The sequence below is a fragment of the Quercus lobata genome, chromosome 11, assembly GCF_001633185.2.
Source record: "Quercus lobata isolate SW786 chromosome 11, ValleyOak3.0 Primary Assembly, whole genome shotgun sequence".
NCBI lineage: Eukaryota > Viridiplantae > Streptophyta > Magnoliopsida > Fagales > Fagaceae > Quercus > Quercus lobata.
Window position 1 is genome coordinate 43,697,965 of NC_044914.1, and position 12,650 is coordinate 43,710,614.

Genomic DNA, 12,650 nt, shown 5'->3' on the forward strand with positions numbered 1-12,650 from the left:
CATTTATGATTTGCCCTACCATTTGATGTAGAAGAATTCCGTCACATAAACCAAACAGCAATCGTCAATCTTTTCCGTAACGCTAACAGAGAACAAAATTTCGCAGATATATATAATATATAGGGCGTGTTAAAGCGTCTGATAACACGGCCCATCGGAAAAACTCATCAGTGAATTGAGACAGAAAAAAAAAAATGGCGGAGGAAGCGATTCTGGGTTACCTAGCGAAGAACGAAGAGATCGGAGACTCGGGCGAGTTCGCAGCCAAACATGGACTAAACCACGACGAAGTCGTTAACGTCATCAAGAGTCTTCACGGTTTCAGATACGTTGAAGCTCAGGTACTGTATCTATATTCTAAACCTAATTACCTATTCTCTCTTTTCAATTCTTGCATGCTATTGATTCAAAAAATGTGAATGGAATGCCTAAATTTGCGAGCTATAGATTTTTCCATATCACAGTGCATCAAAGTATTAATGTTTAATGTATTTTAGTTTAACTTAGTTTCAATTTCTTTAAATTTCTATGTAGTAAATTTAAAAAAAATACATTATCATTGGACAATATGATAATAAGCTAGATATATAGAGTTTAAACATTAACATTTATACTTTTTTTTTTTTTTTTTTTTTTTGGTTTGTGATTTATGTAACTTTTTATTTTTTATTGTAATTGTGATAGTTATGATTAAAATGAAGTATATGGTACAATAAAAAAAGCACAAGAATCTCTATATATAATTGGAATTGGACTCTTTGGTGTCCACTTCTCATTTAAAAAAAAAAAAAAAAACCATACTATTAGTTTAATTGCTACATTGACGACATTTTCACAACAACATAGGTGGTAACTTGTTATTTGTTCTACTTTGAACCCACCGTTGAAATTACTTTTTTACCCACTAGAAACATTCAGTAACAATCTCGCGCCTAGAATTTGTTGTGACAGTGTTCTGAAAATGTTGTGGACGTAGCATTTCGGTTTTTTTTAGTAATTGTATGGACGTGGAAGTTAGTTATTTTGCATAATGAACTTCTACCCCGTCACATATTGAGTAGTCGAGAGCCGTTATGATTTCAACCTGAACAATCCACTCTAACCTTCACATGCTCAAATGCTGTTTTTGTATATAATTTTTATTTTTATTTTTTTTGATAAGTTGATTGTCTTAAAACTTCAAACCTAAGACAAAGACGACGCTGAGAAAAGTATTTTCCGAGGATATTTTAAAAAGTACCGATCTTACATTGTTCTTGAACATTTTAAGGATTGGAATTTTGAAATATATGGTTCAATCAAAATATATCCAAAAGGAAAAACCAAAAAGCACAAGATTAGTAAATTATTCTTGTTCATGTCTTTTGATATGTAAAACTTTTGTGTGTGTGTGTGTGTGTGTGCAACATTTGAGAATAATGTTTGTACAATAAATCAATGCTCCATGTTCCCAATTACCATATCTTTTTCTTCAAGATTGAGCAGTTAGTTTAATGATTCATATATATTTTTACCAAATAAAAAGGGCACACCTGGGTGTGCTTTGTACATCTTCAAAAAGCACCAGGAAAGCGTGCATGAGGCACACTTAATTAAACAAGCTTCACTCCGTCCAAGCTAAATGCTTCAACCTTGGGGCTTTGAGCTTGGGGTGCGCTTTCAACAACACTGCTAGATGATTTCATGTATATACTTAATTAAATCTGGGAACTGTGCAGGACATAAAGAGGGAGTCGTGGGTGCTTACCGATGAGGGTAAGCTGTATGCTGATACAGGATCACCTGAAGCGCAACTGTTCTTGGCAATACCTCCTGAGGGTGGTATCCCCAGAGAAGAGTTGCAAGTGAGTACTGTTCTTTTTTTGTATTGAAAAGTGTTTTGGAAAGTTCAGAGTATATAGGCTCTGCATTGTGGTTCATTCATTGTAATGAAGTTTAAAAGGAGGATTTCTTGAGATTGGAGTCTGAATATGACATGTTTTCCTTAATATTTATTGTTATTGTTGATATTGTAATAATAAGTCTAGTTTATAAAGATTCATTTGCCGATTGTTTGTGAATGTTCTGATGAAACTGATTTGTGGATGCAGACTAAGCTCGGCCCGTTGCTTTTCAAAATAGGCTGCGCTCAGGCAGCAAAGAATAGATGGGTGGATATGGGAGGGCAACAAGTGACCCGAAGGGTATAACACTCAGAATAGTTTAGTTAATTAGATTTGGAACATGCTATATTCTTTCAGAGCCTTTTGGAGTTGCCTTATAAAGTCTGGAACTACTGATTCTAATTTAAAAGCTGCGGACATGTTCCATGGTCTATACTTTTTTGAATTTAGAATGTAATATTTTGGAGGTCATGCAGACCTCTTTTGTGCCCTTTCCAGTATTATTATTATTATTTTTAAAGCTACTGATCATAGTTTGTTGACTCGTTTACATTTAAAATAGATGCAATAGTATATAACCCTATAATGCCCAAATCTATTTGCTATCATCAATTTTCATAGATCCACTTTCTTCTCCACTTGCGTGTAAAAATCATGCTTATAAATATTTGAGGAAAGGGCAAAGGCAAATTATGTAACTTATATTACAATCATTAAATGTAGACATGCCACAAAAACTAAGAATATTCAAATTTAACATTTAAGATACTCTATGCAATGTATACTTATAGCTTGACGAGTTATGTTATGGTGGGCTCTTGGCTTTGTTTTCCTTTATAAGCTCTAAAGTTCTAATAATTTTGAGTTTTCAATATGGGTGCAGCAAATTTTGTTTATTTAAGATGCTCACCTATGTATTGTGTTATTCGGATGTAATCCTTTATATTTTATATTTTATTTTCTGTATTAGAATTGCTGCTAAGTTATTTACTTGCTGTAGGTCCAACATGTGGATGATAGAGTCAAAGATTTGCTTCTAAAGATAAAAGAAGGACAGGTGCATAATATTTCTGTTTTATATTTGATCATATATATCATTTGGTTCAGTTCTTCGAAATTGATATACTTTCTCTTTCTGCTTTGAGTTTCATTGATGAATATTTATGTCACAAATGGTAAACCTTAGTAGATTTCTTGTTTTGTTTTGGGTATATAAGTGTGGTAGAACCATCAGAGCTAGTTGTATGGTAGAGTAGTAAGGTAAAGTGCTTGTTTTTCACTATTAAGATATTTTCCAAATCGTGCAAAATGGATATAGAGTATTGATTTAAGTACGGACTATAATGGTTTAGACATACTCTAGAAATTTGAATGCGCTTCTTATGTTAATTGGTCTATATGATGAGTTGGGCAATCTGTAAAAGGGAATTATATATATTGTGAAGCCCCTTTTGCATTGTGGTGGGTCCTGATCAGAAGGGTGTTGGTCTAATGTTGAAAAAAGGTGGCAGTTTAGGTATCTTGTGAAGCACTTTGACTCAAGGTAGTGAAAAGTGAAAGACAACCTTAAGGTGCCTAGGCCTTGTATTGCCCAAGGCATGAGGTGACAAAAAGGCACCAGCCCAAGTAAAGTGAGGCACCAAATCTAAATATATTTATTCTACATATACAACTTATATCATATGTACCTACTATATTGAAATATTATAATGAAGTGTTTTTAAATGTGTTGCATGAAAAATTAGGTCTATTAAATGATTTCAAAATAGGATTAACATGGTTTAGGCTCTACTAGTTCTTCTAACAATAGGTTTTACAACAAGCTTCTATTGGATATTAATTAATCTAACAATAAGTTTTACAACAAACTCTTGTAAATTAATTTATCTAACCATAGGTTTTACAACATGCTTTTTTAAAATTAATAATCTAATGATAAGTTTTACAACAACCTTCTATTAAAAATTTAATACTAAAAAAAAAAAAAAATTGAAAATAAACACTGAGGCTCCTGTGTTAGCATCGTTTGCATGGCTTAAGGAGGTTGCCTTGCTCACCTAGGCTCTAAAGGCAAGTGCCTCGCCGGGGAGCCTAGGCTAGCGTCCAGCTCGCCTTTGACTACACTGCTTTGACTGTGGTGGAATTTAAACATTATTTCAAATAGTAACAAGAAAAGAAAAGAAAAGAGATGGGCCATTAGGTTTCGCATTTAAGAATGGCTGAAGCTGGGGTTTTTGATAGGTGGCCTCTTCTTTGATACGATGCATAATTGAAACCAGAAGTAGGGATATATATACATATACATACACACACACATATATATATATATATATACACACATACATACATATGTATACATATGTGTGCGTGTGTGTGTGTGTGTGTGTGTGTGTGTGTGTGTGGCATTTGGTGAGAATTTTTCCTCTCCTAAGGTTGGGTCCCACTGGGCCTCTACTTCATTTCCATCCTTAATAATATGATGGTTGCTATTCATTTTCTTTTTTGTCCAATTGAAAAAAAAAAAAAAAACTCAGAAAATTTTCCCTTTCTGCAATTCCAGGTTGTTGACCAAGATAATATCAAGGCTCTCAAAGCAAGAAAGCTTATTGTTCCACAGTAATAATCACTTTTTCTTTTTCTATTGAATTTCATTACTTTATTAGGCCTTTGCAGTTCCCCCCTCCCCTCTCTTTTTTTGCTACTTGTTTTGACCATTTAATGTGTCTGGTAATAAGCTTAAACCTTTCAGGTTGGTGCTGCTTGTGTTTTACTATCATGCTGAAATTGTTTGCATATTATTTACGTTTTTGAACTGCTTCTGTTCTAGGACATGGAATGGCTACTTGTTGAAAAAGGGTCCTGACTATGCTCCACAAAGAAAGAAATTTGCTGCTGATTTGACTCGTGAGATGCTACAGAGGTATAGAATATGCTTGATATATATTTGAAAGAACTTGTGTAATGATGATAGCGTATTTTGATCGTAATAATAAGCTCTACTGCCTATTCAACACTATTAGGGGTTAGTTGCTGAGTTGAATGTTAGGGAGAATAAACTCCAGTCATTAACAGCTTTGGTATGTGAAGAGATGCATATTTGTTGCTTGTGCGTGCTAGCAAGTCATGCACGATATCCTTTTTCAGACAATTTCCTACTTAGCAGAAATGCAAAAAACTATTAATGTGAAATTGTACTGAAGCTTCGTTTGGCACAGCTTAAAAATGAAATTAACCCAGCTTATTCTGTTGGGCTCAGAGCTTTTTAAAGCCTCACTTTCTTCAGTACAGATGTTTCTATTTTTGCTGTCTTATTGCTCAGGCTAATCACTTTACTGTAGATGTTAAGTGTATATATATACACACACACACATGGTTATTATGATAATCTTGTTCTTGTCTTAACTGGTCTGCACGCTTGAACCTATATGCACAATTTATTTATTTATTTATTTTTTTTGTGGTGGGTGAGGGTACCATCTCATTACATGTGTAATTTTTTTTAACCCTGGAAGAAAATCTATTTACTGAGGTGTTTGTGCTAAAGACAATCACACCACAGAATGGAACCCCACTGTGTGGTGCCACTCATCTAATTTAAGATGTCTGCATCTTGGTTCTGTTTTTGATAAGCAGTTGTTCGTATTTTGTTTCTGTATGCATTGTAACCTTGGTGGCATCTTTTTGTGGTGTTTTGTGTAACTTAGCGGCGATTGGAAGAATGTAGAGTTCAAAGAATATAACTTCAATGCAAAAGGTCAGACTATTGAAGCTGGTCATCTTCATCCACTGAACAAGGCAAGAATTTGCTCTTCTGTATATATATACATATATATACAAATATATATATATATATATTTTTATATATATGTATGTATGTATGTATTCCCTCCATTCAATTTCTGATAAATTCCAAACTGGCAATAGTATATATATTTCCTGAGAGGCAACACTGTCAATTTTCTGAGAACTATATAACCGAATTTGAGAGAACAAGCATAATATAAAAAAGGAATAAAGACTGATGAACATAGCGACATTCATAAGTTTTATATTATTAGATGTAGATAAATTCAGAGTCATGTTGTTTATTTATTGTGCTTTGCTAAAAAGCAGTGGGTTTGACGTTTTGGTAGACTATTAAAGTTAAATGATCAGTTGGTGACATGGCAATTCTTGATATGGTATGAGTACAGGAATATGACAATTCCTAAAATTTTTAGCATTCAGTATGATGTTAATTGATTAGTTGGAAAATATATACTTCTATGTATGTCTTAAATTATGTTTGGTTGAAAGATAAATAACTAACATCAAGAGGTTTAAAAACATATTTTCAAACCTAATTCAGAAGCAATAATAAATGGCAAAGGAACATACCCATACCTACGAGACATGGACATTGACACAAAATGGGACAACTCGCTGACAAGATCATTCTTGAAAGATTAGGACATGACACAATGGAGATACAACAATTGATTAATTAATATTTTAGGCATATTATATTATGTTTATAGACATTTATTATGTTTGTTTTAAGTTTTCAAAATAAATCACAATGCACGACTATCAAAATCTTTAATAACATATCTACAATCAAAGGAATCTTTTTAAAATAATTTTTTTTTCTTCCAACATGATGAGGACATGCATGTCTGTGCTTCTAAGACTTGTACTCAACAAAATGATGTTAGGAGTGTGAATTAATTACAATCTACCGTGTTAAGGAATATGAAAATTCATGAAATACTAAGATGTGATACAATGGGCACATGTTAATTATGTAAGTCTTAATTAATGTTTGCTTTAAAAGATAAATATAAGCACCATTGAGCTCTACCTATCAACAACAAAAAAAAGCACCATTGAGCTCTAATGTAAATGGAACCTTTTCCCTCTATAAAAATTAGAGGATGAAGTTGTGGGTTTATCTACTTGGTGTGTAAATTAAATTGAAAAGAAAAAGAAAAAAAAAGAAGAGATAAATAATGAGCATGAAGAGGCTTCAAAAACATATTTAAAATTAAGCTAATTTAGAATGATAATAGATAGCAAAGAATAAATTCGTACTCCGCAAAATGATGCATAGTATGAATTAATTACTATCTATTATGTTTATAGTTCTTACAAAGGGCGGATGTAGCATTTGAGCTAAAGGTCATTTGCGAAATTTATTCCCTTTTTTTTAATAAAATTTTATTTTATCCTCAAATGTGTTCTAGGCTTCTAGTCCATGCCCTATTGACAAAGTATCCTGCCAAATCCTAAATATATCTGGGTTTTTATTTATTTATTTATTACTATTATGATTATTATTTATTTTACTTTTTTAAAGTTCATATGCACATATAGAACACATATCCAGTCATGTTCGAGTTATCTGTGTCTGGTATCTTTCAGACTCAGATACCTGAACCCTTTTGAGGCTTTTGTGCTTTCTATGATGGACTGGACCTCTCATGTTTTGTGAGCTCATGGACTTTGGTTATGGAGAGATTAAGTGAAATGACTACAAGGAGAAATCAAACCCAAATTCCCTAGATGGATGGTAAGAATGTGGGCAGATGGAAGTGAATGCTCTCCTGCATAGCTCAGGCTACTTTTGGCCCCTAGGTCAAGAAGGTTAATGCGTATGTATGTTTGTAATTACATTAGCATGAAGTTCTCGCTTTGGGAATGCATTTGCATATTCTTAGGAGTTCTAAAAAGTTGTGGATGCCACAAAAAGTTTGATGTAGGTTTGGTGTAAAAGTATTTGTATTGTAATTGTTCATATGGTCACTGCTTATGAATGGCTCCTAATTTTCAGGTTCGGCATCAATTGAGGATGATTTTTCTTCAGATGGGGTAAGACCCAATCTCTGTGATAGTGAACATGTGTTTTGGCACCTTACATCTGTTTTCAAGTTTGACATTTTTTCTTTGTTGGTCTTCTACCGGCCACAGGTTTGAGGAGATGCCTACGGACAGATATGTTGAGAGCAGGTAGCTGTTCTTGCCTTCTCTTATTGCAAACTTATTTTATTTTGCCTTCCCCTATTGCAAACTTGTTTTATTTCTGTGATTAAGTTTTTTTTTTTTGGTTGATAGGTGAGAATAATTTTATTGAAAAGAGGCTACTTCATGTAATATGAACTTGAAGAGCCTAAAGAATTGATGTGATTAACTGTTAATTAATGCTTGTGAAATGATAAGAGCTTCTACACTAATCTTTATCAAGTCATCTGCAAAGTGAATTCATGTGTTTAAGGACGATGGTGGCATGTGTATGCTTTGATAAAACATGTTTAAATGCATCATGATACGAAATGTTTAATGCGGAACATCAGATGCTGTAATAGGCATCACTAAATGTGGAAAAAGAAAAAGTATTTGAACATAATTTTGAAAACCCTTTATAAACTAGGCCCGATATATATTCTTTAGTAATATTATAAACAATTAGTCAGACTTAAAATGGTCCTATGAAAATAGTGTTTGATAGAGTATTGAACATTGGATAACTAAATTTGCATATTGGCAATGAGCTATACCTTCCTCCCATAATAATGGAATAGATGGTGAGGTGGTGGGTTCGGGAAGAACTAGGGAAGAAAATTTACTGACAGAACAAAACGGAAGTATTATTATATTTGCATACTGGTTTGTTCCTTTTAAATTTATACGTTTTCCCAAATTTCTCTTATATTTTCTTCCTTTGGGGTACCAATTATTGAATCACAATACTTTGAAGGTCCAGTTTCTCCATGCACTCTTATTACTTGTTTCTGTTTCACTTACAGCTTCTGGAACTTTGATGCCCTGTTCCAGCCGCAACAACATCCTGCCCGTGATTCACACGATACATTCTACCTGAAAGGTTTGTTTCACTTGATTGGTTGAACTATTCCATCTGGTTTTCTTCTGATATTCATTTGGCATTCATGTATAGTTCCTTCCACCACAAAGGAGCTTCCTGAAGATTATGTTGAGCGGGTGAAGCGTGTACATGAATCTGGTGGTTATGGTTCCAGGGGGTATGGAATTTTCTTTATATATTTATCCAGTAATATTTTTTGGATCTCACTTCATAATTTATTCAATGAATCATTTAAGTGGCGCTTTTATTTTTCTGCCCTTGCAGCTATGAATATGATTGGAGCAGAGAGGAAGCAAACAAAAACCTTCTGCGTACACACACAACAGCTGTGTCAGCCAGGATGCTTTACAATCTAGCCCAGGATACTTTAAAAGTTTGTTTTTCTGAGCTCTCTCCTTTTTATTTTTTATTTTATCTCTAAACTATTCTTATCTGAGAGAGGTGTAAAATGACAAATTGGACCCATAAGGGTTTATAATGTGACCTGAGGCACTAAATGGAGCAAAAAATCATAACTGAGGGTATCAATACCATTATTATTTGACGGAATCCAATGGCAAATTGGGGAAAAAAAAACATATTTTTCTGGAAACTTTTTAGGATAAAATTTTCAATCATGAAATTATTTCTGGCAAAACAACACAATGTGGTCATACTTCTGAAACAATACCTTACTGGCATTAGTAATTAATTACAGAACGTGAAAGTATCACACCTAGAGCCTTGCTTTCTTTATCTCCTTGAATCTACCTCTTATTTTGTTTGTTAATATTTTAGAGTTGAGATTTAGATATTGTAAAGCTGAAAGGAGTATGTGTCATTCAAATAAGTTCCAATAAACAAGTTTTTTTTGTTATTTGTTTTTTTCCCCTTGCACTAAAGTCTGTCTAAAATTTGGAAACTTTAGTCATTAGTCATTATGCAGAAGAATTTTGGCTACATTTGAAATAGCCATCATTTTCTTTTATGTTTTGTCTTTGTTATAATTTTTCTTTCTTGATTATGTATGCAGAAACCATTTACTCCCAAAAGATACTTCTCTATAGATCGTGTTTTCAGAAATGAAGCAGTAGATCGAACTCATCTTGCAGAGTTCCACCAGATAGAAGGTATTGATAAGCTGACAAATATGTGATGGGGTAGCCTACCAAATAAATAATTGAATGAGTGCTGGGGTTTGGGCTAGGGTTTTCTTAGCTGTTCACTTGGGTTGTAGTTCCTTATTTTTGGTTCAGTCCTTCATAAAACTACATGACTCTATTGAGGTTTTGAAGCATTTGTGCCAGATGTGACGTATCAAAAAAAAAAAAATCATTTGTGCCAGATGTGACCATTCTTGATCCTAAAACTGTTATATTTACCCAATGTCTGATCCTGGCCGACCCCTTGTTTCCATATTCTGGTCAGACTGGGTCTCATTGTGTCTGTTACCTTGCAAAGATGCTAGCCATACTAATATTTTCAGCTTAGGTCAAGTATCTACCCAGCTTAACTGAGCACAAGTCAGCTTTCTTGATAGCCTAAATGAAATGGAATTTTATTACTGTAATAGAAGGAGATGAGTGGCATGTGTTCAGATTTCCCATCATATAACTCTATACTGGATTGAGGGTTTGAAGCTTCTGAATGGTAAGTGGCCATTCTTGTACTATTGGCCCAACATCTTGATTCTGGACTAGGTCCAACCAAACTTTCTAGTTTCAGGTTTGGCTGGGACAGTTTGTGGTGATGACTTTGCAAAAATGGTAGGTGTTACTAGTAGTCTCAGGTTGGGTAATTTTTCTACTCAAAGTTGTTACTTTTCAGGCTGAACACTAGTTGGTTTTCATGTTGCCCTGATGAGTAGCCAATGAGCTCTAGCTCAACTGGCACCTCCTCCCCTTATAAGTGCTAGGTGGAGAGTGAGGTCATGGGTTAAAGACCCATAGGGACTAGGGAGTGTGTGTAACTTCTAAATTAAAAAAAATGTTGGCCCCATGAGAAGCCAGTATTCAGGTGAAATCAGATGGATCTCAGTCTGGACTCAGTTGCACTGTCAGTGTTAACTTTAAAACCTAATGAAAATTATTAATAAAAGCGTAACTTCGTTTTTCTTTATCAAAAGAAAATTGATATTTTGCAGTTATGAATTAATGACCTAATTCCTGCATCTGGTTTCAGGCTTGATATGTGATAGAGGACTTACACTTGGTGACTTGATTGGAGTCCTGCATGATTTCTTCTCCCGGCTGGGTAGTACACTGACTGATCTGCTGTTGATTCTATATATGCACTTTTCATGATATAAGTTAGCACTGATTTTTTTCTTCCAAAATGAAGCTAGGTGGTTTTGTTATATAAACCATAGTTAGCACTGATTTTTTTCTTCTAAAATGAAGCTTGGTGGTTTTGTTATATAAACCATTGCCACTGCTTGTTTTGACATGGAGAATTAAAGATCAATGAGAGTATTTTGCACTTTTCATGATACTAGTTAGCACTGATGTTTTTCTTCTAAAAAGCTTGGTGATTTTGTTATATAAGCCATTGCCACTGCTTGTATTTGACATGGAGAATTAAAGACCAATGAGAGTATTTTGATCTTAGAGGCACTGTTATAATGAAAAAAATTGACATATTTAATTCCATTTCTTGCTTCCAGGCATGTCCAAGCTGCGTTTTAAGCCGGCTTATAACCCATATACGGAACCTAGCATGGAGATTTTCAGGTAATGTTTTGTGAGTTTCTCTAAAAGGCTGTTTCATCTTTGCCTAGGAGGAATTTCATATATTATTCTTTATGTTATCAGTTACCATGAAGGCTTTGGTAAATGGGTAGAGGTTGGAAATTCTGGCATGTTTAGACCTGAAATGTTGCTTCCTATGGGATTACCAGAAGATGTTCGTGTTATTGCATGGGGCCTTTCCCTTGAGAGGTAAGAAAATTTGTTTTTAGTTCAAGAGAGAAGAAAAATTGAATAGAATACGCTGATTATATGTTTTCTGTGTGCATTAGCATGCAAATGCAATAGGGAAAGTATTTTTGACACATTATTGACCTCTTCTTTCCTTCTTTATTTTTCTTTCAAACCCAGGCCGACTATGATCTTGTACGGCTATAATAACATCCGGGATCTGTTTGGGCACAAGGTAATTACTATAATGCCCTTTCTGTCTTCTGGTTATGAGGGTCATATTGTTTTCATAATGGATTTAGTTCATTCATTTGTCTCTTGTTTTGTGCAGGTGGATCTTGGTCTCATCAAGACAAACCCTATATGTCGTTTAGGACTTTGATTAAATTGACGGGATATATTGATCATTGTTGCAAAAGTTTTCCTTCTCTTTTTGTTCCCTTGCTTTCTCTAAATTCATTGGGTTCAGTATTTTTAGCTAATTAATGGTAAAGCGCTTATTTTCAGCACAAATTCTGTCTGGCATTTGTTTGGCATCGGGGCAAGATTAGATTCATTTCAAGTTCCCTTTTAATTATTTGTCAGATCTTGTTTTTATTTAGTATATTTAGTAAAGTTGAAGGCTGCACTTTAAAGTGAGGAACGCTTTTATGTATTTATGTATTGTTATTGTTATTATTATTGGCATTTTGATAAATTTTGTAAGAAATTATTTATAATCCACTGATTTCATAGATGCTATTATTGTTAGTCACACTTAATTTATGAGGATTTCTACTAAAACTAAATTCAAACTAAATACATTGGGGGAAAATTCTTTTAATTTATGCAACCAAGAAATATTACCAAATCATAGTTCATATTGTCACCCACAAACCTATTGGTTCTTAGGTGTCTTTCTTGTATTATTTATGTTTTATATATCAATTAGTTATAAAATCTTCTAGAATATCATGATACAACAATAGAAAAAATAATATCATAGTGATGCAATAATATCACAATTTAACCTCC

The 12,650-nt window shown here is 33.7% G+C and overlaps 1 protein-coding gene across 1 annotated transcript; it reads left to right on the plus strand.

Moving 5' to 3' along the window:
* The first annotated feature begins 42 nt into the window (after positions 1–42).
* On the plus strand, positions 43–12,345 carry LOC115968300 (phenylalanine--tRNA ligase alpha subunit, cytoplasmic). The gene is made up of 18 exons (XM_031087653.1): positions 43–341; positions 1,719–1,844; positions 2,091–2,183; positions 2,884–2,940; positions 4,444–4,499; positions 4,711–4,803; positions 5,588–5,678; positions 7,693–7,730; positions 7,830–7,868; positions 8,666–8,742; positions 8,815–8,899; positions 9,007–9,115; positions 9,755–9,851; positions 10,903–10,974; positions 11,384–11,450; positions 11,532–11,657; positions 11,817–11,871; positions 11,968–12,345. The coding sequence occupies exons 1-18, from the start codon at positions 195–197 to the stop codon at positions 12,016–12,018; spliced, it is 1,479 nt and encodes a 492-aa protein (XP_030943513.1). The 5' UTR covers positions 43–194; the 3' UTR covers positions 12,019–12,345.
* The last annotated feature ends 305 nt before the right edge of the window (positions 12,346–12,650 follow it).